Source organism: Mizuhopecten yessoensis, unplaced genomic scaffold, assembly GCF_002113885.1.
Source record: "Mizuhopecten yessoensis strain PY_sf001 unplaced genomic scaffold, ASM211388v2 scaffold3453, whole genome shotgun sequence".
In the NCBI taxonomy this organism is placed as follows: domain Eukaryota; kingdom Metazoa; phylum Mollusca; class Bivalvia; order Pectinida; family Pectinidae; genus Mizuhopecten; species Mizuhopecten yessoensis.
Genome location: NW_018405052.1, coordinates 652309 through 677828, shown reverse-complemented (window position 1 = coordinate 677828; position 25520 = coordinate 652309). Strand labels below are relative to the sequence as shown.

Sequence of the window (25520 nt, the reverse complement as noted above, 5' to 3'; positions counted from 1 at the left end):
TTTGGTCAGAAGAGATCACACAGTTTGGGCAGAAGAGATCACACAGTTTGGTCAGAAGAGATCACACAGTTTGATCAGAAGAGATCACACAGTTTGGTCAGAAGAGATCGCACAGATTGGTCAGTAGGGTTCACACGGTATAGTCAATGCATATCGTGCAGTTTGGTCAGTAGGGAACACACGGTTTGGTCAGTAGATATCATGAAGTTTGTTCAGACGAGATCACACAGTTTCGTCAGTACAAATCCCACAGTCTGGTCAGAAGAGATCATAAAGACTGGTCTTGACAGATCATATAGTCTGGTCAGTAGAGATCATACAGTTTGGCCACTAGATATCAGGCAGTTTGGTCAGTAAATATCATACAGTTTGGTCAGTAGATATCATGCAGTTTGATCAGTAGAGATCGTACAGCCAAGTCAGTATAGATCATACAGTCTTGTCATTACAGATCATACAGTCATACAGTCTTGTCATTACAGATCATACAGTCATACAGTCTGTTCAGTAGAGATCATACAGTCATACAGTCTGTTCAGTAGAGATCATACAGTCATACAGTCTGTTCAGTACAGATCATACAGTCATACAGTCTGTTCAGTACAGATCATACAGTTTGGTCAGTAGAGATTATATACAGTCTGGTCAGTACAGATCATACAGTCTGGTCAGTAGAGATCATACAGTCTTGTCAGTACAGATCATACAGTCTGGTCAGTAGAGATCATACAGTCTTGTCAGTAGAGATCATACAGTCTTGTCAGTAGGGATCACACGGTTTGGTCTGTAGATATCGTGCAGTTTGGTCAGTAGGGATCACACGGTTTGGTCAGTAAATATCATACAGTTTGGTCATTAGATATCATACAGTTTGGTCAATAGGGAACACACGGTTTGGTCAGTAGGGAACACACGGTTTGGTCAGTAGGGATCACACGGTTTGGTCATTAGATATCATACAGTTTGGTCAGTAGGGATCACACGGTTTGGTCTGTAGATATCGTGCAGTTTGGTCAGTAAATATCATACAGTTTGGTCATTAGATATCATACAGTTTGGTCAGTAGGGAACACACGGTTTGGTCAGTACTTTGTAGTATGCTGCTATACGAGGGTTTGGCCAGTGTCGTTTTTTTCCAAATGGGATAATGTCCATCAAAAGATAGTTATTCTTTTAAATACATGTAAGTTAAAATTAATCTCAAGATACATTTTATTAATTAATATATACGGACTTGCATCGATAACCGTAGTTCCATGTATATTATATAGAGCGTATCGTGATTGTCAACACGTACGGTATCATGTTATGCTAGTCTCACGATGAACGCAGGCTGGTGCTATAATATAATGATATGCGCTGCATTGTCGGCGTTATGTAGCACACATACTAAAGGCCACGCGGCCACGTGCTTATGTTGACGTATGCATACGTGGTAATATGGAAATGAATTGGATGTATCTCAGAAGTAGGAGAAAGTTTTTTGAAGGAAATTATGTGGATTATTAATATCTTCCATATCTCAAGCAGTCCTCGTGGATAAGATTATCTAGTGTTATTAACTCTAAGTTGGCTGTACGGAGACTGGAGAGACCCGACCCGGCGAGAAGAATTTGTAGAAACACTTTAGTATTTTGATCTCCCACGAAGTGACCCTTGAACCTTATGACGATAGTAGAACTCCAAACCAATCACAAAGCCCAATACATAAAATACAAGGCCTCAGGTACGCCTATTGAACAGCAGAGAGGGGGTTGTACGCAACCAACTTTTGTGAATCGGTTTACGTTTGTAGGTTAGCCGAGCTTCTTTGGCTTACATTACTAGTATGTAGTATGGCTACAACCATGTGTGTTAATGCGTTCGATCGTCCACGGACGGCGGTACTGTAGGCCGAACCGTCCCCAGGATACGTTGGGCACGTTGTAAACATAGCCATGTGATTGAAACTGTAGTACGGAGTCGGGTCAATACCGAACGTGCGGAACTGTTGGAGACCACTATACCGGTGCTCCGTCAGATAGCGAGACAGCGCTTTAATCCAAGCCACCCTACCGTGGCATACGTATATATAGTGTGTTGTGTCGCCAGAACGGGTCACATATTTACCTAGTAGTTTATGGATCCATAAGTATATGCATTCATGCCTGGGCTGGGAAGTTAGTCAGCTGTCAGCTACGGGCTTCTGTGTTTCCGAGTAACAGTTCTTAGCGGAGCTTCCTATCGGAAACAGCAAACTGGATTCGCTCCGCCAAAGTTTTTCCTCCAAACTATTCCCATGTTCATCATCGTCCACATGTAGGTCTAGGCGGAATAAAGGAAAGACCAAAGGCGGTTTCAGGAAGATGTCGGTCGACCCGGACTGTGGTGACAGGCAGTCTCCGGAATTGTCGGAGGAATATTCCCGGATGGAGCGTTGGATGGACGACCACCCGGAATTTGTCCACGACTACTTTGCCCGGAAAGCCAAGAAGAGCATGGTAGACGGCTGGCTTCTGGCTCATGCCTTCAACCACAGTCCTGGGCTCCATATCCAGTCGGATAACAATTCCAGTGATTCAAACTCCAGGAACAACTCCGGAACAAATACACCGGTGCGGAAAATCTCAGCTCAAGAATTCGATAAAGGTGATACCCTGGACCCTATAGTGTCGACAGTGGATGGGCTACCCACATTTCTGGGTCCCTCGTCTGTCCCGTCCAGCCAGAGCAGTACCAATAACAAGTGCCAACGTCGCTCGCGCAGTGAGCTGAAGGCGTTGGACGAAAAGGAACTAATGTACGAACTGGTGATTGACATATGTAACGACCTGGATGTCACCAGTCTCTGTCACAAAATACTCCAAAACGTGTGTATACTCATAGACGCCGATAGGTGCTCCCTCTTCCTCGTGCACGGCAGTGGTACGGAGGAGAAGCACCTTGTGTCCAAACTGTTTGACGTTAACGCTGAAACGTCGTTAGAAGAAGTGTCGGAAAATCGTGAGAGTATCCGAATAGCATGGGGGACGGGAATAATCGGATATGTGGCGAAAACGGGAGAACCGCAAAACATTCCGGATGCATACAAGGTAAGCTTAGGATACTAGGTTATGTTGACGGTCGAGTAGATGTAACGTAATCACTAAATACATTCCGGTACGTCATTTGGCCCGGAGGCTTTAGCGAGAAACCATCCGGGCAGGAATTAATGGCAGTCACCGGAACGTGTAAACACGGGTTTTATAGTGATCACTGTATATCTCGTTTGTTTACATGTAGCACGGATAGAAGACAGAGTGATTGTGGTTACTGGGATGTACGCTAGGATAATCTTACATAGGTCCTACCAAACCTGACAACGAACTGTCGAACAAAACGTTCACCGCGACTCAATGCTAAGAAACGGTTGATATTTCTAAGGTAGCAGACGAAAGCAAGTCTATGCTGAACTTTACGTGTTACTTTATACTGCAGCGACATGTACAGGTGCAGGTCACACTGACTTGCTCAAGTAACAAGGAAGCCTAGGCTTGAACTCGGGAGTTCATCTAAGTCGAAACAGAACGTGTTACTGTGTCAGTCCTATATATAGCTCACTGTACAATAGTCAGTAAATAGTCCTTCACGGATGTAAATCAAATTTTGACAACATAATCGCCCAGTTCTAAGTTAACCAATTATGTATACTGTATGTGCCAAATAAACAACACACAACTATTGCAGTATAACATGCTAAAGTTTAACTGGGTCAATCATTAATAAAACCACGTATGACTTTGTCGGTAATAAATAAACAATATATAACTCTCTGTGCTGAATATATGTATAACCGTGTCACTGCTGAATAAGCAATTTATAATTGTTAATGATAAAGGAATCATCTATATAATTTAACCATGTATAAATGTCTGCTAAATACAGTGTATAGGTATATCTCTGTCGATGCTGAATATACCATATCTGGATCTGTACGATGTAGGGCCTTCTCAGGCATAAACACATATATAACTGCATGTTATAGAAATAAATACTGCTAAATACAATGTATAAACTGTGTATACATGTATAACTATCAGTAATAAATAAACATATATAACTGTCTGTGCTAAATACAATGTATAAACTTTGTATACATGTATAACTATCAGTAATAAATAAACATATATAACTGTCTGTGCTAAATGCAATGCGTATGTATATCAAACAATAATAGAAATAAATATACCATATTTAACCCTGTGCTAAATACAATTTGTATAACTGTCAGTTTTAAATAAACCATATAAATCTAACTAAACCATGTATAACTGTCAGTAATAAATAAATGTATATAACTGTCAGTGCTATTTACAATGTATATACCATATATATTTGTTAAAGAAATAAATAAACAATATATGATTCTGTGCTAAATACAATGTATATAACTGTCAGTTATGGATAAACCATATACATTTTACCATGTATAACAGTATATATCAGTAATATACAATGTATATGTAAATATCTGTCGATGCCAAATAAACTATATATTACTGTTACTGTAATAAATAAACCATATATAGATGTGCTAAATAAATGTATATCTGTGTCGGTGCTAAATAAACCATATATAACTAAATAAACCATATATAACTCAATAAACCATATGTAACTAAATAAACCATATACATGTTTATCTGTGTCGATGCTAAATAAACCATATATAACTAAATAAACTATGTACATAATTATATATCTGTGTCAGTGCTAAATAAACCATATATAACTAAATAAACTATATATAACTAAATAAACCATATATAACTAAATAAACCATGTACATGTATATCTGTGTCGGTGCTAAATAAACCATATATAACTAAATAAACCATATATAACTGAATAAATCATATATAACTAAATAAACCATGTACATGTATATATGTGTCGATGCTAAATAAACCATATATAACTAAAGAAAACATGTACATTTATATCTGTGTCGATGCTAAATAAGCCATATATAACTAAATAAACCATATATAACTAAATAAACCATATACATGTATATCTGTGTTGGTGCTGAATAAACCATATATAATGAAATAAACCATATACATGTATACCTTTGTCGCTGCTAAATAAATAGTTTATATCTCTCAGTGCTAAATTAACCAGGGCCCGTATTCATGAAACCGTTCTCATGCTCAAACCCAGATTATGTGCTCAAGCCCAATTTCTTGTGCCAGTGGTAAATACGTATTAACATAATTTCGTCAATATTATGTAAACAATAATCCGAATACTGTTTTCAATGTTTACACTTGACTTTTTAACCATATAACATGATTTAAGGGAGGTACAAGAAAGTTAGTTTGAGCACAGAATTCATGCTTGAGCATGAGAATAGTTCCATGAATACGGGCCATGTTTGACCAAACAATGCCTAAATATGTTATTGTTAAATAAAAATTGTGTTAATGTAGGGTGCTGAAAAAACAATGTATACCTGTGTCAGAACTAGATAAATCCTGAATATCTGTGTCGGTGCTAAATAAAGCAATGTAAATACATGTTTTACTGTGTAGCAAAATATATTCCATGAATAGCTGTGAAAACGACACATGATGGACACATCTGTATATATATACGTATCGCACTGAATGTTATTAACATATATATGTGTGCGTGTCACTGATAAATATACAACATATAACTGTTTCCATGTTCTATACATACCAGATATAAATAAAATCATTTCAACAAAGAGTAGTGTCAATTTAATTGATGAATTTATTTTGATCGCTGAATTTACCGAGTATTGTAAATCATATTTAAAATAAAACCGTTCGTGTTCTAAATAAAAGAAATTGGTTAAATACATATTCAGAATGTTTGTAACGCTAGATTTCCATATCTCTTCTTAGATAACCGAGCTATGACGTACAAAACCGTTAGTGGTAGCATTTATAATGATGATTAAAGGGAATTTTCTAATTTTGTGAAGTTATGAGGTGGTAACTCCGGTTGAGCACGAGAAAAAATAAATGGGTGTCTTTATTTTTTATATATTATGTAAAAGAAACCATTACAGTGATTAACATAAGTTTATGTGCGTAACAATGATAAAATTTGAAGTATAAAGTGTCGACAAAATCTCTAAACAAAGTAGTGCACCGTACGTTGTAATAATTCATCTGTTGTAACTGGTATATTACAATGACGCTATATTGCCTCTATCTGCTTTAAGATAGTACGACACTTCTCTATTTTTTTGTGATACAATAGTTTGTCACAAAGCCCGTACAAAGTATTGTACCATAGCGTTTTGTTAGCAATAAACACAGGTAACATATTGCACTATGTCATTGAATAAAAGATTAAAAACAATAAACGTTATTTTGCAACAAATTTGATAATCCTCGACCTTCCTTCCGTATTTAAAAAAAAAGTATATGGTTAAAAGAAATAAGGTACGATAATAAAGTATACCAATAATTTATATGAATAAGATAAATTTAGTAAACTAACGAAGTATATTGATAAAATAAAGTATACTGATAGATGACAAGCATACTAATACAATTACTGTGATAAAAAACGAACACAAAACAAATACTACTAGAAGTAACAATGTGTCTGCAGAAATAATTGTACTTTTATAAAATATATATCCTTTACACTCCCGTCTGATAAGTTCATAATAAAGAAAGTCACCTGTAGCGTCTGTGAGTGTATTGGACATGTTACTTTATCAAGCTGAATGTAATTCATAGTAATTAATAATTACACGGTCTGTTGAAAAATATTTCCATTGTTGGGCGTGGTGTGAACTGCTTTGTGTGGTTTTGTGGTGTGACGTCAGCGTGCGTGTGAGATGGCGTGTAGATAGGACACGCTTACTTTTTGTTTCGTTAAGCTCAGTATTTTTACTCACTAAGTACGTAAAACTTTACTCATCATGCGTGTTTAGCTCAATCATTCACTCATCCTGCATGTTTGATTGTTGGTAATTTCCTCTCCTGCATGTTTGATTATGTAATTTACTCACAACTGTATGTTGAACTCTGTCATTGACTCATTATGCATGCTCAGCTCATTTATTAACTCACTGTGCATGCTTTGTATAATTAACTAAATCATTTACTCACAATTTGTGTTTAACTCCGCGCTCTTGGTGTAAACGTGTTGATGAAATATGTTGATTCAAATCTATTTCAATAAGAACGACACGATTGTTTTGAAATAATATGTAAATAAACCTTGTTTTATTTGTTTGAGAACTATATTTTAGCTGTGTATTGATATACATGTACATATACAATCACAGACAGAGGTGGTATGTATACACAACCTCTCGTTATTTGGACGGAGTAAGAATCCTGAGAGTTTGACAGAGATGTACTCGGTCTGACGCATCTTGGTCATTCGATCATTGTAGAGGAACCATTATATAAGTCTTGTGTCATGTATGTCATAACGCGGTTTAGGTGACGTCACTGTGACGATAGTTTTATTGAGTGATGTATTTGATACTATACAGCATCGTTTGATGACCTTCACTGTCTACGTCACACTGGTCAGCTCTCAGTAACACATGTCGTTGACAAGGTCAGACACGTGTGCTGGACGGCGGGACATGTAGGGACACATATTGGAAATATAGATTGTAAGTCCGGCAAAAGTTTTTACTACAACTGACATAGGAATTGTCAATTCGCTATAAACGATCTCCGTTGTTTTTGTTATCGTGTGTGATCGCTTGCTGGAGAATAACTACTTGTTATTAAATACATATTTGGATATCTGTATGACTAGTTGTTCCACAGTCCTTTCTCTCTATATGGGAGTTGTGTTATTCTTCTGTCTATGGTGAACCAATCCTTCCATTGGTGTCTTTTCGCAATGTCTATAAGAACTGTTCCATAGCTTTTCTGTCTGTTCCGTGGATATATAGGGTTCTTTAAGTGGTGTTTTCTGTTGTTGTGGGTAGCTGTTCTATAGATATATTCTCTAGCTATGGGGAGCCCTTCCATGTATATCTTCACTAGTTGTGAATATCTTAACAAGCTATGGGGAGCTATTCAGTGCATATATTCGCTAGCTGTTTCATGAATATCCTCACAAGCTATTTGAAGATATTGCATCATACGGAATATATTCACTAGCTATGGGGGATATTCCATCATACGGGATGTATTTACTAGCTATGGGGGATATTCCATCATACCGGATATATCACTAGCTATGGGGGCTATTACATCATATGGGATGGATTTACTAGCTATGGGGGATAGTCCATCATACGGGATTTATTCACTAGCTATGGCGGATATTCCATCATAGGGGATGTATTCACTAGCTATGGGGGATATTCCATCATATGGGATGTATTTACTAGCTATGGGGAGATATTCCATCATACGGGATATATTCACTAGCTATGGGGGATATTCCATCATACGGGATGTATTCACTAGCTATGGGGGATATTCCATCATACGGGATGTATTCACTAGCTATGGGGAGATATTCCATCATACGGGATGTATTCACTAGCTATGGGGGATATTCCATCATACGGGATGTATTCACTAGCTATGGGGAGATATTCCATCATACGGGATGTATTCACTAGCTATGGGGGATATTCCATCATACGGGATGTATTCACTAGCTATGGGGAGATATTCCATCATACGGGATATATTCACTAGCTATGGGGGATATTCCATCATACGGGATGTATTCACTAGCTATGGGGGATATTCCATCATACGGGATGTATTCACTAGCTATGGGGAGATATTCCATCATACGGGATATATTCACTAGCTATGGGGGATATTCCATCATACGGGATGTATTCACTAGCTATGGGGGATATTCCATCATACGGGATGTATTCACTAGCTATGGGGAGATATTCCATCATACGGGATATATTCACTAGCTATGGGGGATATTCCATCATACGGGATGTATTCACTAGCTATGGGGGGATATTCCATCATACGGGATATATCACTAGCTATGGGGAGATATTCCATCATACGGGATATATTCACTAGCTATGGGGGATATTCCATCATACGGGATGTATTCACTAGCTATGGGGGATATTCCATCATACGGGATGTATTCACTAGCTATGGGGAGATATTCCATCATACGGGATATATTCACTAGCTATGGGGGATATTCCATCATACGGGATGTATTCACTAGCTATGGGGGATATTCCATCATACGGGATGTATTCACTAGCTATGGGGAGATATTCCATCATACGGGATATATTCACTAGCTATGGGGGATATTCCATCATACGGGATGTATTCACTAGCTATGGGGGATATTCCATCATACGGGATGTATTCACTAGCTATGGGGAGATATTCCATCATACGGGATATATTCACTAGCTATGGGGGATATTCCATCATACGGGATGTATTCACTAGCTATGGGGGATATTCCATCATACGGGATGTATTCACTAGCTATGGGGAGATATTCCATCATACGGGATATATTCACTAGCTATGGGGAATATTCCATCATACGGGATGTATTCACTAGCTATGGGGGATATTCCATCATACGGGATGTATTCACTAGCTATGGGGAGATATTCCATCATACGGGATATATTCACTAGCTATGGGGGATATTCCATCATACGGGATGTATTCACTAGCTATGGGGGATATTCCATCATACGGGATGTATTCACTAGCTATGGGGAGATATTCCATCATACGGGATATATCACTAGCTATGGGGAGATATTCCATCATATGGGATGTATTCACTAGCTATGGGGAGATATTCCATCATACGGGATATATTCACTAGCTATGGGGGATATTCCATCATACGGGATGTATTCACTAGCTATGGGGGATATTCCATCATACGGTTATCTTCACCAGCTATGGGATTTTTTTATGGGCATCTTTTCTAGTAATAGGGAAGTGTTTCATGTATATCTTATTTAGCTATCGGCAGTTGTACCACGTGTTGTAGTTGAAGATGCATGTAAATTTCTATCTGATATTGACATATCGCTATATCATCATCGTTGTGAAGTGTTAGCTGACCATTAAAACGCTCTATAGTTATATTAAGGATGAAAGTCGCGTGCTGACCGCCACATGCATATTCAGCCTTTTGTGATCTGACATCAGAAAACAAAATTCAAATTGGGCATGAAAGTGTAGAGATTTTAGTATGAAGTAGTTAAGCTCATCTATATTCCCAGTGATGTGGCCCCAAGGTCCACAGATACACATCTACCAATGATCAAAGTGCGTGTGGTGCGTGCTCCATTGATTGTGTGTCCGATCACCATTCTCTATCCGTAGTGTTTTATGCACAAAGTGGTTGCGCTTGTCTGTCATCTTAGATATAGACTGCGGTCATTTATCGCTTATCAAAACATTACCGTCCCTGAGGATTCACCACCTTACCTGCTCCCAGTTACTGACGGAAGAGCGCATCAGGCTGCAGTGGCTTTAAAGGCGCGGGTATGGAACTCCCAGGCTACACTCGTAATTGCGGTGAAGCCGGTGAATCATTCTGGATTTCAGAATAATGAGATCAATTAATTTCATTGCAAAAGAGTTTGATTTTTATCAATGTGTCAATGCACTAAATTCATATCCAGGAAATATGACAAAACATGCTCTATTCATAGTTCGGGAGAGTAGGGCGCAGTGTGTGGAAATTAATATATAAAGATCCCTATATCACAGGGATGAATGAAGAGCAAGCTGTTTGTTATTGATATATTTAAAACCTCAAAATAATCATTGACATACATGTATTTGTTGACACAGACGCATGAGAAATATCAAACAACGCATGAACATTCTCACAAAACATCAGTCGAACAATACATGTATACACTCGCCATACAGCAGTCAACCTTTTGTTTCCTAGAGCCTTTGCTTGGCAAATACCTCGCTTTCGGCTTTCATGTTGAACGTTCGCCCAGGTGAGGAAGGCATTTTGGGTTCTGTCCCCAGGCCGGGACATGCTAAAGGGCCTGTCACACTTAGCCGATTTGGGTCGCCGGAGCTATACCGGAGCACACATTTGGCGATTTTCGGGGATCGGTACTAGTGCGGCAGCGCAACGGTAACACATCGCTAAGAACGGTAGTTCATCGTCAGGACCTCGTCAGAGCACCGGCGAAAAGTTTAACAACGACAGGCGACGGTAGACATTTTTGAACATGCTCAAAAATGTCCGCCGTTGCGCTGCCGGAGCGAGCGGTAGTACTGATGCGCCGCCGATGTACTAACGATGCACTACCGTAACATCGGCAGCGCAACGGTATCTCACTCCGCTATAGCTCCGGTCAACGTTAACGTTGGCACATCAGTAGAACATCGGCGGCGCCTCGATTTAACATCGGCGGCTCATCGATGACACTGAGATGTCAGAAAAGTGGTATTCGGTAGCACATCGGCTCTTACATCAGTAGAACAACGGTATCACAACGGGAACGCCGATACTATATCGGTAGTGTTACGGTCAATTTTAATTTTTCAAGTGCTTTCTCGCCGGAGCTCTGCCGATTTCTCGCCGTTGTTAACTTTTTGCTCCGGTTTAGTCCCGGCGAGGTACATCGGTAGCGTGTGACAGGCCCTTAAAGTCCCTTAAAATGGCAGTTGCTATTCCTGCTTAACGTTTAACATTTAGACTGTTGGCAACAATTGGGTCACCCGTTGTCAGTATAATGTGACCGGGCGGAATGCTGTGTCCGTGAGATAGCACTATAAATGAGGCACATACACCAACATGCACGTATTCACTTCACACATGGAGACATGTCCTTAAATGACCTTAGCTGTTGATAGGACGTTAAAACATAGTCACATAATACTTATCAAATAACACATGAGCAAAATATACATGTTAAACCATACGGGATGAAACTGACAGTTTACGGCATAGGGAAAATAGTAGTTCATATCACTTATCCTTGTGTGTTATACTCTGTCCCGAGGTTAGAACGGAGGGTCATGACTAGAATGCCAACCATACATAAAGAACTGTTAACGGTTGTACATTGTGTGCACGTCTTTACAATGAAACACACGGGTGCCCTTATATTTGGTGGTACTTTAGATGTCATCCCCAGACGCCGAACCCGAGTGATGGAAGGGATGCACAGTTCCACAGTTGGATGCTGGCCTATTTGTTGCTCTAGATAACAATGAGCTGAGGAAGCTCCGACTACATCGCGGAGCGATACATCATACATAGTCCTGATCAGGGCTAATCCGTCATGACTGCCTGTAGGTGATAATCGAATGCGACCTAATCAATAGTCATCGACAAAAACCAAGATACTGACAAGTATACACATCCGTGCTATCAACGTAAAATAAACGGATCATCTCACGTATTAGACGGATCATCTCACAAACAACACAAATCATCTCACATACTACACAGATCATCTCACAAACTCTCTCACAAACTATACAGAGCATCTCACAAACTACACAATCATCTCACATACTACACAACACAGATCATCTCACAAACTATACAGATCATTTCATAAACCCTCTCACAAACTATACAGATCATCTCACAAACTACACAGATAATCTCACAAACTCTCTCACAAACTACACAGATCATCTCACAAACTATCTCACAAACTATACAGATCATCTCACAAACTACTCATATAATCTCACAAACTCTCTCACAAATTATACAGATCATCTCACAAACTACACAGATCATCTCACAAACTACTATCTCACAAACTATACAGATCATCTCACAAACTACTCATATCATCTCACAAACTCTCTCACAAATTATACAGATCATCTCACAAACTACACAGATCATCTCACAAACTACACACGTATTTATCATGTCTTAATATTTATCTCACAAACCACGCTACACTGTTGCTAGTTCAGACTACACTCCTTTGTGAAATAATACGTGCATGCTATATCCTTACACTAACTATTCTTACACTACTTATACATTACGTGTATATCTCTGTGACCTTATTCACGACAGGACTTGATTCTTTCTTTGATCCTGTTTGTTGAACGTACAGAATAAGAACTCGACTGCTTGTTTACATATCCGCTTCATTACAGCCAATGAAGCTGTACGACGTGACTATTCATTAAGCTGCTTAATTGGTGTCATAATGGCACCAAAACGTCAAACAAGTATTATAAAAATGTTGGATGTTTGTCTGACAAATATTTGCAGTGTAAATATTGGCGATCCTAGGCATCACTACAGTATGCTAATCTGGTGTGTTTTAGCTTAGGAATGTATTGAGAGGCATAGGGACGACCTGTTGTAGTTCTGTTTTACTGCTGCTAAACCATATAACGGTTAGAAAACACAATCTTATTTTATCATGTTACGGTCAATTTATATTCCAGTCAGTTTAATTAGATCATAGACGGTCAATTGTAATTTACCATAGAACGCTCAGTTGTATCGAATCATCAGTATGGTCAGATGTATTGGACCATAGAACGGTCAGTTGTACCGAATCATCAGTATGGTCAGTTGTATAGGACCAAAGTACGGTCAGTTATATTTGACCAAAGTACGGTCAGTTGTATATTTGACCAAAGTGCGGTCAGTTGTATTTAACCAAAGTAAGATCAGTTGTATTTAACAAGCACAGTCGGTTGTATTGAACTAAAGTACGATTAGTTACACAGGACTAACGTGTGGTCAGTTATATTGGACCAAAATACGGTAAAATATATAGAATCATGGTACAGTCAGTTGGACAACTACATCAAAGAACGGAAAGCACGTTCATCTTTATTGGATCGTATTAATTAAATGATCCTCACACCACTACCAAAAGCTGTAACTTCGCAATGCAAACTGTTTTTCTAGCATAACTTTAGCTTTGATAAATCATTTCTGAAAAGAAAACAATACCTTTGCAGGACTTTTATGAACAAAATAAAGGTTGAATAAACAAAATGAAATCAACAACAGTGTTCTGGGTGTAAAATTCGGCAGGTCTAGACCGGGATTCGAACCCTGGACTTCAGTTTGTTGTATTGCCGCTATAACCGACTGCGCTACCTTGTCAACGGAAGTGGCTTGGTACAACTGTGCTAAAGTTTTATGTCCTTCACGAAATTAAGGGAAGTAACTATGTACGAAAATAACACAGGATAGTGGACAAGGATCCTTAGAGCTAGTAATACGGGATGGTGCCCGAGGATTACATTCCAGACAAAACCTCGTTTACATCACGACGCATTTTAATGTTTTCTCCTACACTGAGAAAATCGCCTTCGAGTAAACTCACACTATAACTATACTTTGGCTGTTGCTATAATAAATCAGCACTATGTGATAAATGAGGATAACTTAGATTAGTTTCGTACCATATTTGCGGTAGGCGACCATTTGCATGCCAATCCAACCATCACCGCTGTGGCGAGATTATTAATTGTATCATTCCTATCTTACACAAATCGTTTGTAAAGCATGGCTCTTGTAATTATACCATCAGACAATCTACGGGATTCAATTGGGAATAGTCGTGATGGAAATGGAAGGCGGCTCGTGGTAGCGGGGAGTACATGGCAAGATGGAGAGGTTGGAAGGGAATGGAAGAACTAATGGGATGAGTGGTAGGAGGCCAAACCTGTGTGATGTGATTGAGGGGGATTCATGTTTGTTCGCAAAGGGGTGGGGGAGACGGGACGGGTAGAGTAGATGTTTAGGCCCGCGCTCCGCCTTTTTCGGGGGAAAGTGTAAGGGAATACCAGAGCGTTTAATGGGCGAGCATACAAGCCACATTGCAAACACATCAAATTAGCTCATTACTCTTACTTGATTGCTTTTTTGGTGCTGTACGATATTGATTCAAATTAAACTTCAAGACATCATTATCACAGCTTCTCGTGGGGAAAAAACAACAGCTCAAGTGATCGAATCGGAACAGACGCGGAAAGAATCGCCTCTAACGTGTACGCAGTCACTCCTAGGCGTATATCGAGGTCGAAATGATGTTTGTATTAGTGTAAGATGATATATATACATGGGGTGCGCACGGTGATCTGATAGTGCTACATCCTCTGTATATGTAAAAACGTTAGTTAATCATTATGTGTTGCCAGATAGGTGACATTGTATTGGTCTTTGCATTCTACAATCTTTGTTGTGAAAGAGGTGATATAAAGGTCTTGCTGGTTTTAGTCTCATGCGTATTACGTTTGCTTGATTTCTTGTTACTGCGTTCCTTCTCGAGTGTGCATGACTGGATATGCGATTTCCAAAACTTCCGGTTGAAAGTGCATCATTGTTTTGAGTAGGAGAGATCAAACTCAAGTAGTTTCTAGGTTAGGGTTTCCCGCGCTGTCCCAGTAATAGGATTACGCCTCACAGGCCACAGCGTTCACTAGTGAATGCGCCGCGATTGGATATTAAATACGTGGTTTTGCAATATCAGAACAACAATGACGAAACCAAGCAACAGGTCTAGGTTACCAAGTCGTGTATGTGGTCCCTCAGTGGATCACCAAGTCGTGTATGTGGTCCCTCAGTCACCAAGTCGTTAATGTTGCCCCGTCAGTGGATCACCAAGTCGTGTGTGTTGCCCTTTCAGTAGGTCACAAATTTAAGTCGTGCATGTGGCGCCTTCTGTGGATCACTTAAGTTGTTCTGTGCCCCGTCAGTGGGTCACCAATATTAACAAGCCGTGGTTGTGGCCCTCACAAAGACGTATATATAACTGCCAGGTCCACATTGGTAGGGATCCACATCATCATCAATTCCAAGACCTGATGGACTCACTTATTGTCTGTTTATAATCGATCCCTCGACAACTATAATTAACGCTCAACGACCAGATGGATCAATAGCCAACAATAGAAACTGATCGAAGTCAATCAAACGTTAAAGACTGACATAGAGTACATTTTTAGGAGGAAGGGGGGAGGGGGTTATGGGCGGAAGGTCACATTTCAATCATACTGGATGACCTGTGGGGTCATTTTGTGATCCGTCCCACTTCGCCTTACCTGGCATCATGTCATAGTCACATTAACGCTTCGGTCAAAGTATTACCCATGTATAGCGGTCAAACGCACTCTGTCGGCTTAGGGTCTGTCCTGATATTGGGCATTCACTCCAAAGGAGTGTCTTTTCTGAACTTTACATCACATCGTCGCCTGTATGTCTCTACATGGTTTGCCCATTTACTAGTGAACTAGTACGTCATTGAGTAGATGATGTGCTTCATTTAATATTTGATGTGTTATTGATCATTGGAGTAAGTGACTGAAATCGTCATTTAGATTTGACGAGTCGTTGTCATAACTTTTATAGATGCACCGGTACATATAAAACTAGGAGCTGTCATTTATATATTTAACAAAACGCAATACATTCTATAATACAGTTCTGAAACGGGTTTTGTGTTTTCCAATGAAAAATGTATTAAGTATCAATCGTGTTTTAGACATTCAATGAACAACCATCAGCATCCGACTACAGCACCTCCAATGCTGCTGGTCTGTCTCCCAGCTGTTCAACTAAACAAACCAGTAATTGCCCCGACTATGAGTTGCCAATATCGTTGTCGAAGTGTGAGTAACCGTTCTTGACTGAAGGGAAACGGTTGACACCTTCCGTTATCCTGTTATAAAAGCGCTTAGAATTGATCCAGCCTCATGGGCCCAGGCTGTGAATTGCGAGCTCTGTCCCATGGGCCGGACACAATATCATCAGCTGTGTATTGCGGCCCTTGGGCCCGGGAACAATATTGCCAGCTGTGTACTATGGCGAGTTCGATTACAGAAAGTCCCGTGTATCATATCCACTCAAATAAAAACAAGCAAAAGATGGCTGACTGACAAACCCAAATATCGGCAATGCGCTTTAAAAGTTCATTTAACAAAGTAGTTAACAAGCTGGATGTTGAGAGCAGTCAAGTGCCTCCGCACCAGCAGCATGCCATTACGGCCAGGCGCGTGCATTACGTGCTGAGAGCTAGGTAAATGTATTGATGATTCGGTAATGAAGTCGAGGACTTAATGAATTGGATTCATGTAAATAGATTTAGACAATAACGCTGTCTCTCGCCCAGCTATTGTTAGGCTCTCGTAAATCCCTATGCTTGACAATCGCAACATCACGAGTCACCATTAATCGTTCATACACCATGCACACTCGCTTTATGGGAACAAATGTCGTCCTCACGTGAATTGACTATACTCTTGTATCATATTTCATGTAACATGCAGTTACATGCTTTGTATCGTAATTATATATGAGTGTGTAGAGTTGATTGAAGGATTGGTGTAGTGAAACCCCTACCCATTACTCGGGTATGTGTCGTGTTTGTTGGAACATTGCCTGTTGCCTACAACAGATGGTGCTCAGCCCACACTTACTGTGGAATCAGCCTCACCACAACTAGCCTGCACTCCATTACTAATTGTAATTCCATATCACGACCCCCATTATCTGTAAGTATATTTGTGAATGGCGACCCCGTCGGTAGCCGTGTCGCTCGATCGCCATTCTCGCGCATAGTCCGCTCTCGGAATCCGTCCGATCCTCACGCGCACAGAACTTCAAACGTCTCATCCACACAGCTGGCGAGGTTCTGACGTCAGAAAAACTTATTTCCGTGGTCACTTAGTTTTATTTACAAACCAGAAGGCTCGAGGTAAGGTTCTATGCCGTGCATTGGGACGTGCGCATGTTTGGTTGAGGTGTGTTTTTAATTCACGCGCGTCTCCTGGTCGTTCAGGTTGACATGTTAGCTTCAGAAAAACGTGTTAAAACTTCCGAGACCATCGGTAATGACAAAACAATGAATAGAGTATGTTTACTGGTAGTCACATATCTGGAGGTGGGCGATATCCCTATGACGCAGTGCCGATATTGTATGACGATTTCATTAACGCTCGTGTGGGTAAGGTGATCGTACAATGTGGCCCTGTCTACACACGGCCCAACACCAGTACTGAGAGACACTATTTACCGATGCAGCGTCTATCGATCTATCGCCAATCACCGACATAAATCACAACCATAAAATACACACCGCTTATTTAAAGTCGCAGTGACGCAAGCAATGTAAACAATCCGGGCGATTTTATCGGAGAACCAAACAATAAAAAGACTATTATAACCTACAGTGACAATGGTTGTGTGTTATTGGAGCGGGATAAGTCCATATATATCTATACCAGTTCTGGTCACCGTTCCCGGGGAGGACCGTCCTTTTCCCTTCCTGTTTTACATGTTGGAGCCTCTGCATTCTAAACTTCACTACATCGCACCGGAAGTGTTTATCTGTGGATCGTACACACACATTAATTTCACAAACGCACGGTCAATGCAAACAATATTCGGTTTTGTTGTGAAGCCACGTGGTTCAGTAATGTTTAAGTTACACCTGGCACAGCATTGCACCTGATGAATCCGGTAGTAATATATAAATACAGCTGATTGAATCTATAATCCGGTAGTGAATGGAATTGCTATTTGGTACTATCCCATAGTTGATGAAATACTCTTCAGCACCTCATGAACGCATTAAAGCTTCTGTTGACAAAACGAATTGTCTTTAAGTTTAAAATAGAATTGGTTCGCTGTACCTGAATGAATTACTGACGTCATATACTCTCGAAATTCTTGTTAGTCGTAGCTCGAAGCTAATTCCGGCAATGCACTTGTTGGCATGGTAGTCTTGTAGCCAATTGTAAGATGTTTGGTAATCATGCAACTCGTTGCAAATCGTTTAGCACTCTTGTAGTTTGTTGTAAGGAGTAGGTACTTCTAGATTTTGGTTTAAAACATATTTAGTTTAAAAAGGAAATTGGACATAAGTTATCTCAACTTAGAAACGTCCTGGTTGCAAGTCTTTTGGTACTCTCAGAGTCCATTGTAAGATTTTGATAATCTTGTTGTTCGTTATAAGATTTTGATACTATTGTAGTTCGTTGTAAGATTTTGGTACTCTTGTAGTTCGTTATAAGATTTTGATACTAGTGTAGTTCGTTGTAAGATTTTGTTACTCTTGTAGTTCGTTATAAGATTTTGATACTCTTGTAGTTCGTTATAAGAATTTGATACTCTTGTAGTTCGTTGTAAGATTTCGGTACTCTCGTAGTTCGTTGTAAGATTTTGTTACTCTTGGAGTTCGTTATAAGATTTTGATACTCTTGTAGTTCGTTGTAAGATTTCGGTACTCTTATAGTTCGTTATAAGAATTTGATACTCTTGTAGTTCGTTATAGGATTTTGGTACTCTTGTAGTTCGTTATAAGATTTCGGTACTCTTGTAGTTCGTTGTAAGATTTTGATACTCTTGTAGTTCGTTATAAGATTTTGATACTCTTTTAGTTCGTTGTAAGATTTTGTTACTCTTGTAGTTCGTTGTAAGATTTTGATACTCTTGTAGTTCGTTATAGGATTTTGGTACTCTTTTAGTTCGTTGTAGAATTTTGATACTCTTGTAGTTCGTTGTAAGATTTTGTTACTCTTGTAGTTCGTTATAAGATTTTGATACTCTTTTAGTTCGTTGTAAGATTTTTGTTACTCTTGCAGTTCGTTGTAAAATTTTGATACTCTTGTAGTTCGTTATAGGATTTGGTACTCTTGTAGTTCGTTGTAAGATTTTGTTACTCTTGTAGTTCGTTATAAGATTTTGATACTCTTTTAGTTCGTTGTAAGATTTTTGTTACTCTTGCAGTTCGTTGTAAAATTTTGATACTCTTGTAGTTCGTTATAGGATTTGGTACTCTTGTAGTTCGTTGTAAGATTTTGATACTCTTGTAGTTCGTTGTAAGATTTTGATACTCTTGTAGTTCGTTATAGGATTTTGATACTCTTTTAGTTCGTTGTAAGATTTTTGTTACTCTTGTAGTTCGTTGTAAGATTTTGATACTCTTGTAGTTCGTTGTAAGATTTCGGTACTCTTGTAGTTCGTTGTAAAATTTTGATACTCTTGTAGTTCGTTATAGGATTTTGATACTCTTTTAGTTCGTTGTAAGATTTTGTTACTCTTGGAGTTCGTTATAAGATTTTGATACTCTTGTAGTTCGTTGTAATATTTTGATACTCTTGTAGTTCGTTATAGGATTTGGTACTCTTGTAGTTCGTTATAAGATTTTGATACTCTTGTAGTTCGTTATAGGATTTTGGTACTCTTGTAGCTCGTTGTAAGATTTCGGTACTCTTGTAGTTCGTTGTAAAATTTTGATACTAGTGTAGTTCGTTGTAAGATTTTGATACTCTTGTAGTTCGTTATAAGATTTTGATACTCTTGTAGTTCGTTGTAAGATTTGTTACTCTTGTAGTTCGTTATAAGATTTCGGTACTCTTGTAGTTAGTTGTAAGATTTTGATACTCTTGTAGTTCGTTGTGATATTTTGTTACTCTTGTAGTTCGTTGTAAGATTTCGGTACTCTTATAGTTCGTTATAAGAATTTGATACTCTTGTAGTTCGTTGTAAGATTTTGGTACTCTTGTAGTTCGTTGTAAGATTTCGTTACTCTTGTAGTTCGTTGTAAAATTTTGATACTCTTGTAGTTCGTTGTAAGATTTTGATACTCTTGTAGTTCGTTGTAAGATTTGTTACTCTTGTAGTTCGTTATAAGATTTCGGTACTCTTGTAGTTAGTTGTAAGATTTCGGTACACCCATAGCCTTGTGTTATGTGATAATAACACCTAATTAGACATGTCTTTACCACACGTTCATATTTACATGTTGCTCTCTCATTTACATACAAGACAGGAATATTTAAGGTTTCAACACGGAGAGAACAATAAACTATTTACCATTTAAACGAGGAAATAGAAAAGTATGTATAATCCAGGTGTTTGCCAATGTGCGAGGTAAGCCAACGACTTCGGCCAGGACTGTATTAATAGAAACTATCTAACGAAAGCCAGACTTTTCCGCGGAATTCGGTATTATTCTGATGTTTCTTGTGTACCATTAACATCTGATTAAACCTGGCACTATGAATATTTTTAGACCTGTTACATTTGATACAATGTATGTTCTGTATAATGACAATGTTAAACCTGTTATGTTCTGTATAATGACAATGTTTAACCTGTTACAGATATGTTCTGTATAACGACAATGTTAAACCTGTTATGTTCTGTACAACGACATTGTTAAACCTGTTACAGATATGTTCTGTATAATGACAATGTTAAACCTGTTACAGATATGTTCAGTATAATGGCAATATTAAACCTGTGTTATGTTCTGTATAACGACAATGTTAAACCTGTTATGTTCTGTATAATGAAAATGTTAAACCTGTTACAGATATGTTCAGTATAATGACAATATTAAACCTGTTATGTTCTGTATAATGACAATGTTAAACCTGTTACAGATATGTTCTGTATAATGACAATGTTAAACCTGTTACAGATATGTTCTATATAATGACAATGTTAAACCTGTTACAGATATGTTCAGTATAACGACAATGTTAAACGTATTATGTTCTGTATAATGACAATGTTAAACCTGTTACAGATATGTTCAGTATAATGGCAATGTTAAACCTGTTATGTTTTTTATAATGACAACATTAAACCTGATATGTTCAGTATGATGATTTGGCCTAGTTGAGGACATTTCTGTAGAATTATATTACGTGGTTAACTCGTTGTGCGTCATACAGACGCTCCATCATTGCGCCGTTGTCATCAGGCCAGTCTCCATCATTATCAAAGGCTGTCGTCCTGTCTGGCCTCTCCATTTGTCCTATATACTTTACACAGTCATCCCCCTTCATTTCTACTATTGTCTTGTAGTATATTGTAATTCAACAGAACCTTAGGTCCAAAATAAAATAATTTATTTCATGTGAGATATACAAGAAACATTTTAAATATAGTTACAAATATAAGCAGTAAATTCAACAATACAAGGTTGGACAGTAATTTGCTGAATTATTGTTCTTGACAAAGGACACATTCTCATCAGTTGTGTTCGTTTTTTATCCACCGTTTCGGTGATAGCGGGTAATTCAGATTGGGTCTGTCTGTCTGTCTGTCTGTCTGTCTGTCTGCTTCGTTTCCGTGCAATAACTGCAACAAATATTAACCGATTTTCTTCAAACTTAATAACAAGGTTAAATGCCTAAGGGCTAAACCTAACCTCAATAATGTTTACCTACAATATGTCCAGAAAGCGGGAGTTTTAATAATAAAGAAAATCTATGTTTATGAACATTGAGTCTGCAAAAAGTGCTGTTAATTATTGTTTGGAGATTTCGTCCTGGTATGTGATAACAGAACGAAATAATTGGGTTAAGAAAAGGCAGAGAAGCAATAAACACATTTATAAAGGAAAATGATGACTATTATTTCTCTAATTGTCTTCCTATCAAGCAGGCGGCCGGGGTTCGATCCCCGAAGTCGCCGTACGCATGGAATATTAGAGAAAGTGTTTTTCTCCTGCACACACAATTCCAACAACCCAGGTGGAGTATAAAATGGTCTGGGATGGGTGTTGCGGTATCGGTGAGGTGGCACTATGAATTATACCGTTGGAAGCACGGTCCAACTACAAACAGAACACAATACATCTCCAGCACACACAAAGGCATACACACATAGGGAGATATTAGCCAGGTGGCATATGACTAGTAGTTAGTTCCTCAATATTGTATTGATTAATATTTATATATGCTAATTGAAATATATAAATGGTAACTGTATAAAATTGTATATCTATGTACCGTAAAGCGCTTTGTTTGCTAGATAGGGCGCTATATCAAATGTTGTATATTGATTTTATTTATTTTAACGTCGCCATGTGATACCCGTCCATTTCGTCCTCTTTCGTAGCCGACAGTCAGACCTATTTACTCACAGCAACTTGCAATAAATGCTGATGTCATCTGATCTGTACGCCCCGTTTTGACAAAAATACGGAAGGCTGATCATGTTACCAATCTTCTGTATGACCGAAGTATTATTATAGTGGTGGCCGCGTGCCAAGGTGTGGACGTCCACGGCATTAATCAACACGGTCGCGTAGAGCGACACTTACATATCCAAGTGTTTTACACAGCAGTAGTGCAGTAAATATGTCACGATATCGGACGGTACAAGCGTCGTACAGTCGTCGGACCAATGACGGCTTACTCCCGTGTTCTACGCCCACACGGACGCCCTACAGCCATTGGAGGCCGTCGTCTCAGCAGGCTCGGACGTCGGACAATCGTTGAACCCTGTAACCGGCGGCTCCCGGGCAGTTCATCGTCCAGACCAATGCTGTCGTCCGAAGACGTCGATTGACAAACTTTGAATAAAGTTTCACCTATCACTAAAATCATGTTACAAAACAACCTTCAGTAAAACAAAGTTTGCTGAAGGCGTGACACAATGCCCTGCAGGTTTTGTACACTGTAATAGGGTTTTATGTTCACTGAATTAGACAAGCACGATATCAAGTTCTTGTTTAGACAATTTCAAGTTAAGAAAAATAATTTGTGAGAATTGATGTTTGCGGATCCCGTGGGTCCGATGTACGACGTGGATGTCCTTTGGTAGTTGTGGCGTTCCAATATCTCGTCGCTGTTCGACTACCGACAGAGATACAGAATTGTTATTACTAATAGCAATCTCGCATGCCATTATGTGTTCAGCTAGAACAGCTTTATCATTAAACATGATGCATTCGTCCCAAATGTTGCTTAATCAGCCCAGTTTTACGTGTTATTATTTTAACTGATATCCCTATACTATAGGATAGTTATGGCATACAATTAGTGATGCCATGAAAATGGATTCGTGATATCGCTATATAAAATAAGCATGCATATAAATACATATATATATACATAATGAAACGACATTGCTTACTCATTTAAGGGATATCACGATAATGTACACGAATTGGTATTGTAGTCTTGTCAAACTGAATAGTCTATGATATCACCATGATGATAAGGTGATATCTTTGCATGTAAATAGTGTTTTGGTGATATCACTCGATTATAGTGATAAAAAGTAATAAAACGTAAAATGGAGTTATACATTAACCTTGTGTCCCCGTACAGTAGGTAATGGAGAATCGTTTACACTTCACGGTATAGCTATTGGCAGTGGTCTTTTGCCCAAATATCTTTGAGTTTCTTTATATACGTGGGACCGTATACCTTACTGTTTTAGAGTTCCTACTTGTATACTATTCATATTTGTCCCTCGTCTATTTCCTGTGATATTTTTAGCCTTGTCCGTTAGACGCCCTCCGTGACAGACTCCTCGTTAGTCTGACCGGAGTGTGAGAACCTTCGGGGTGTTTCTGGTATATTTTTTCAGCCTGACACTGGCATGTCCGGCGACGGCGTGTAGACACGCGTGGTGTCCGACACTCACGCGGACTAATCAAGCGCCTAAATAGATCCCGCCTCAAGGGAACTACTTTTTTGCAAGTTTGAACCTTAATAATCAGCGACTGACCCAGTCAATTCACCTAAGTGGGAAATCTAATGATTTGTGCATCATTTGAATGAACAATAGTCGGAATTTTCCTACTCTATTTGCTCTCGAAATTGAATAAATGTGAATTTCCATACATCAAGACGGAGCGTCCTGAATTGACTGAAGTCAAGAGTTGGAATAAATTGGCTACACTTGCCAACAAAACACGGATCTCTCAGAATATCGTTCACGCTTATACTTAAACTCGCACGATATTTTGTATATATCTCTGTCTGAGATGCATCCTATATTATCCAATAATGTGGGATGCCGTCACCGGGGAGGGGATATGTGTCGGCCCGGGGGAGGGACGGAGAGCGGCCATTAATACAGATATACAAATACCTAGATATCACGCTCTGTGGTGTATTCCAGTATGTAGCATTAAGCTACTCGGCTAGGCGAGGGATAGAGCTAGACAGGAAATGGAGGACATTTGAAGGCCAAATGATATAATGTTATCTCCCGCCGGCTTTCTTTACTTATCATTACTTTCCGATTTCCTTGATGTTTGTCCTATTACGTTTTGGTATCGGCGTTATCAATTTCTCGTTTCTTTGACCTTGATAAGGAACCTTCAGAATTAGGCAATTCCCAAGAACACTTTGAGGTATGAATTGAAAGGTAATGAATCACAAAATTCAGCCATTTAGTCTCATGTGTTCCCCCCTCTCCTAGCGTCTCCCCTCCCCGTCTCGCCGAGTTCATCTCCCATTCGCTACCTCTTCTCTCTATTTCAACCTTCCCCCCAGCCTCTCTCCCCGCCCCTCGGGTCTCCCTCGTGTAAGTTTGGTCCCTGCACACTCCTCGTCTGCAGCTCCCTTCCCCCAAATCTTCTTTTGTCACTGTGTAGCCCGTGTATAAGTCTTGTCTTCGTTTCTGTCCCTCTGTCCCGCCCCTCCGATTCCCATCTCTCTTACTCGACACAAAGTGCTGTGTAACAACACGCACTCGTCAAAGATCTATAACGTATTAGGCATGAATTAAAACTTTGTGTTGAATAAGAAAGCTATCACCATATAAATAACGCGTGCAAGATCTGTAAAATG

The 25520-nt window shown here is 39.1% G+C and overlaps 1 protein-coding gene across 2 annotated transcripts in view; it reads left to right on the top strand.

The window, feature by feature from the left end:
* The first annotated feature begins 1351 nt into the window (after positions 1–1351).
* LOC110447521 (dual 3',5'-cyclic-AMP and -GMP phosphodiesterase 11-like) overlaps positions 1352–25520 on the top strand; it is a 92668-nt gene continuing 68499 nt past the window's right edge. For both annotated transcript variants that reach the window (XM_021493287.1, XM_021493286.1), the window contains exon 1: positions 1352–3071. In XM_021493287.1, coding sequence (XP_021348962.1) covers positions 2346–3071 — 726 coding nt within the window. In that variant the 5' untranslated portion in view covers positions 1352–2345. The remainder of the gene's footprint in view (positions 3072–25520) is intronic.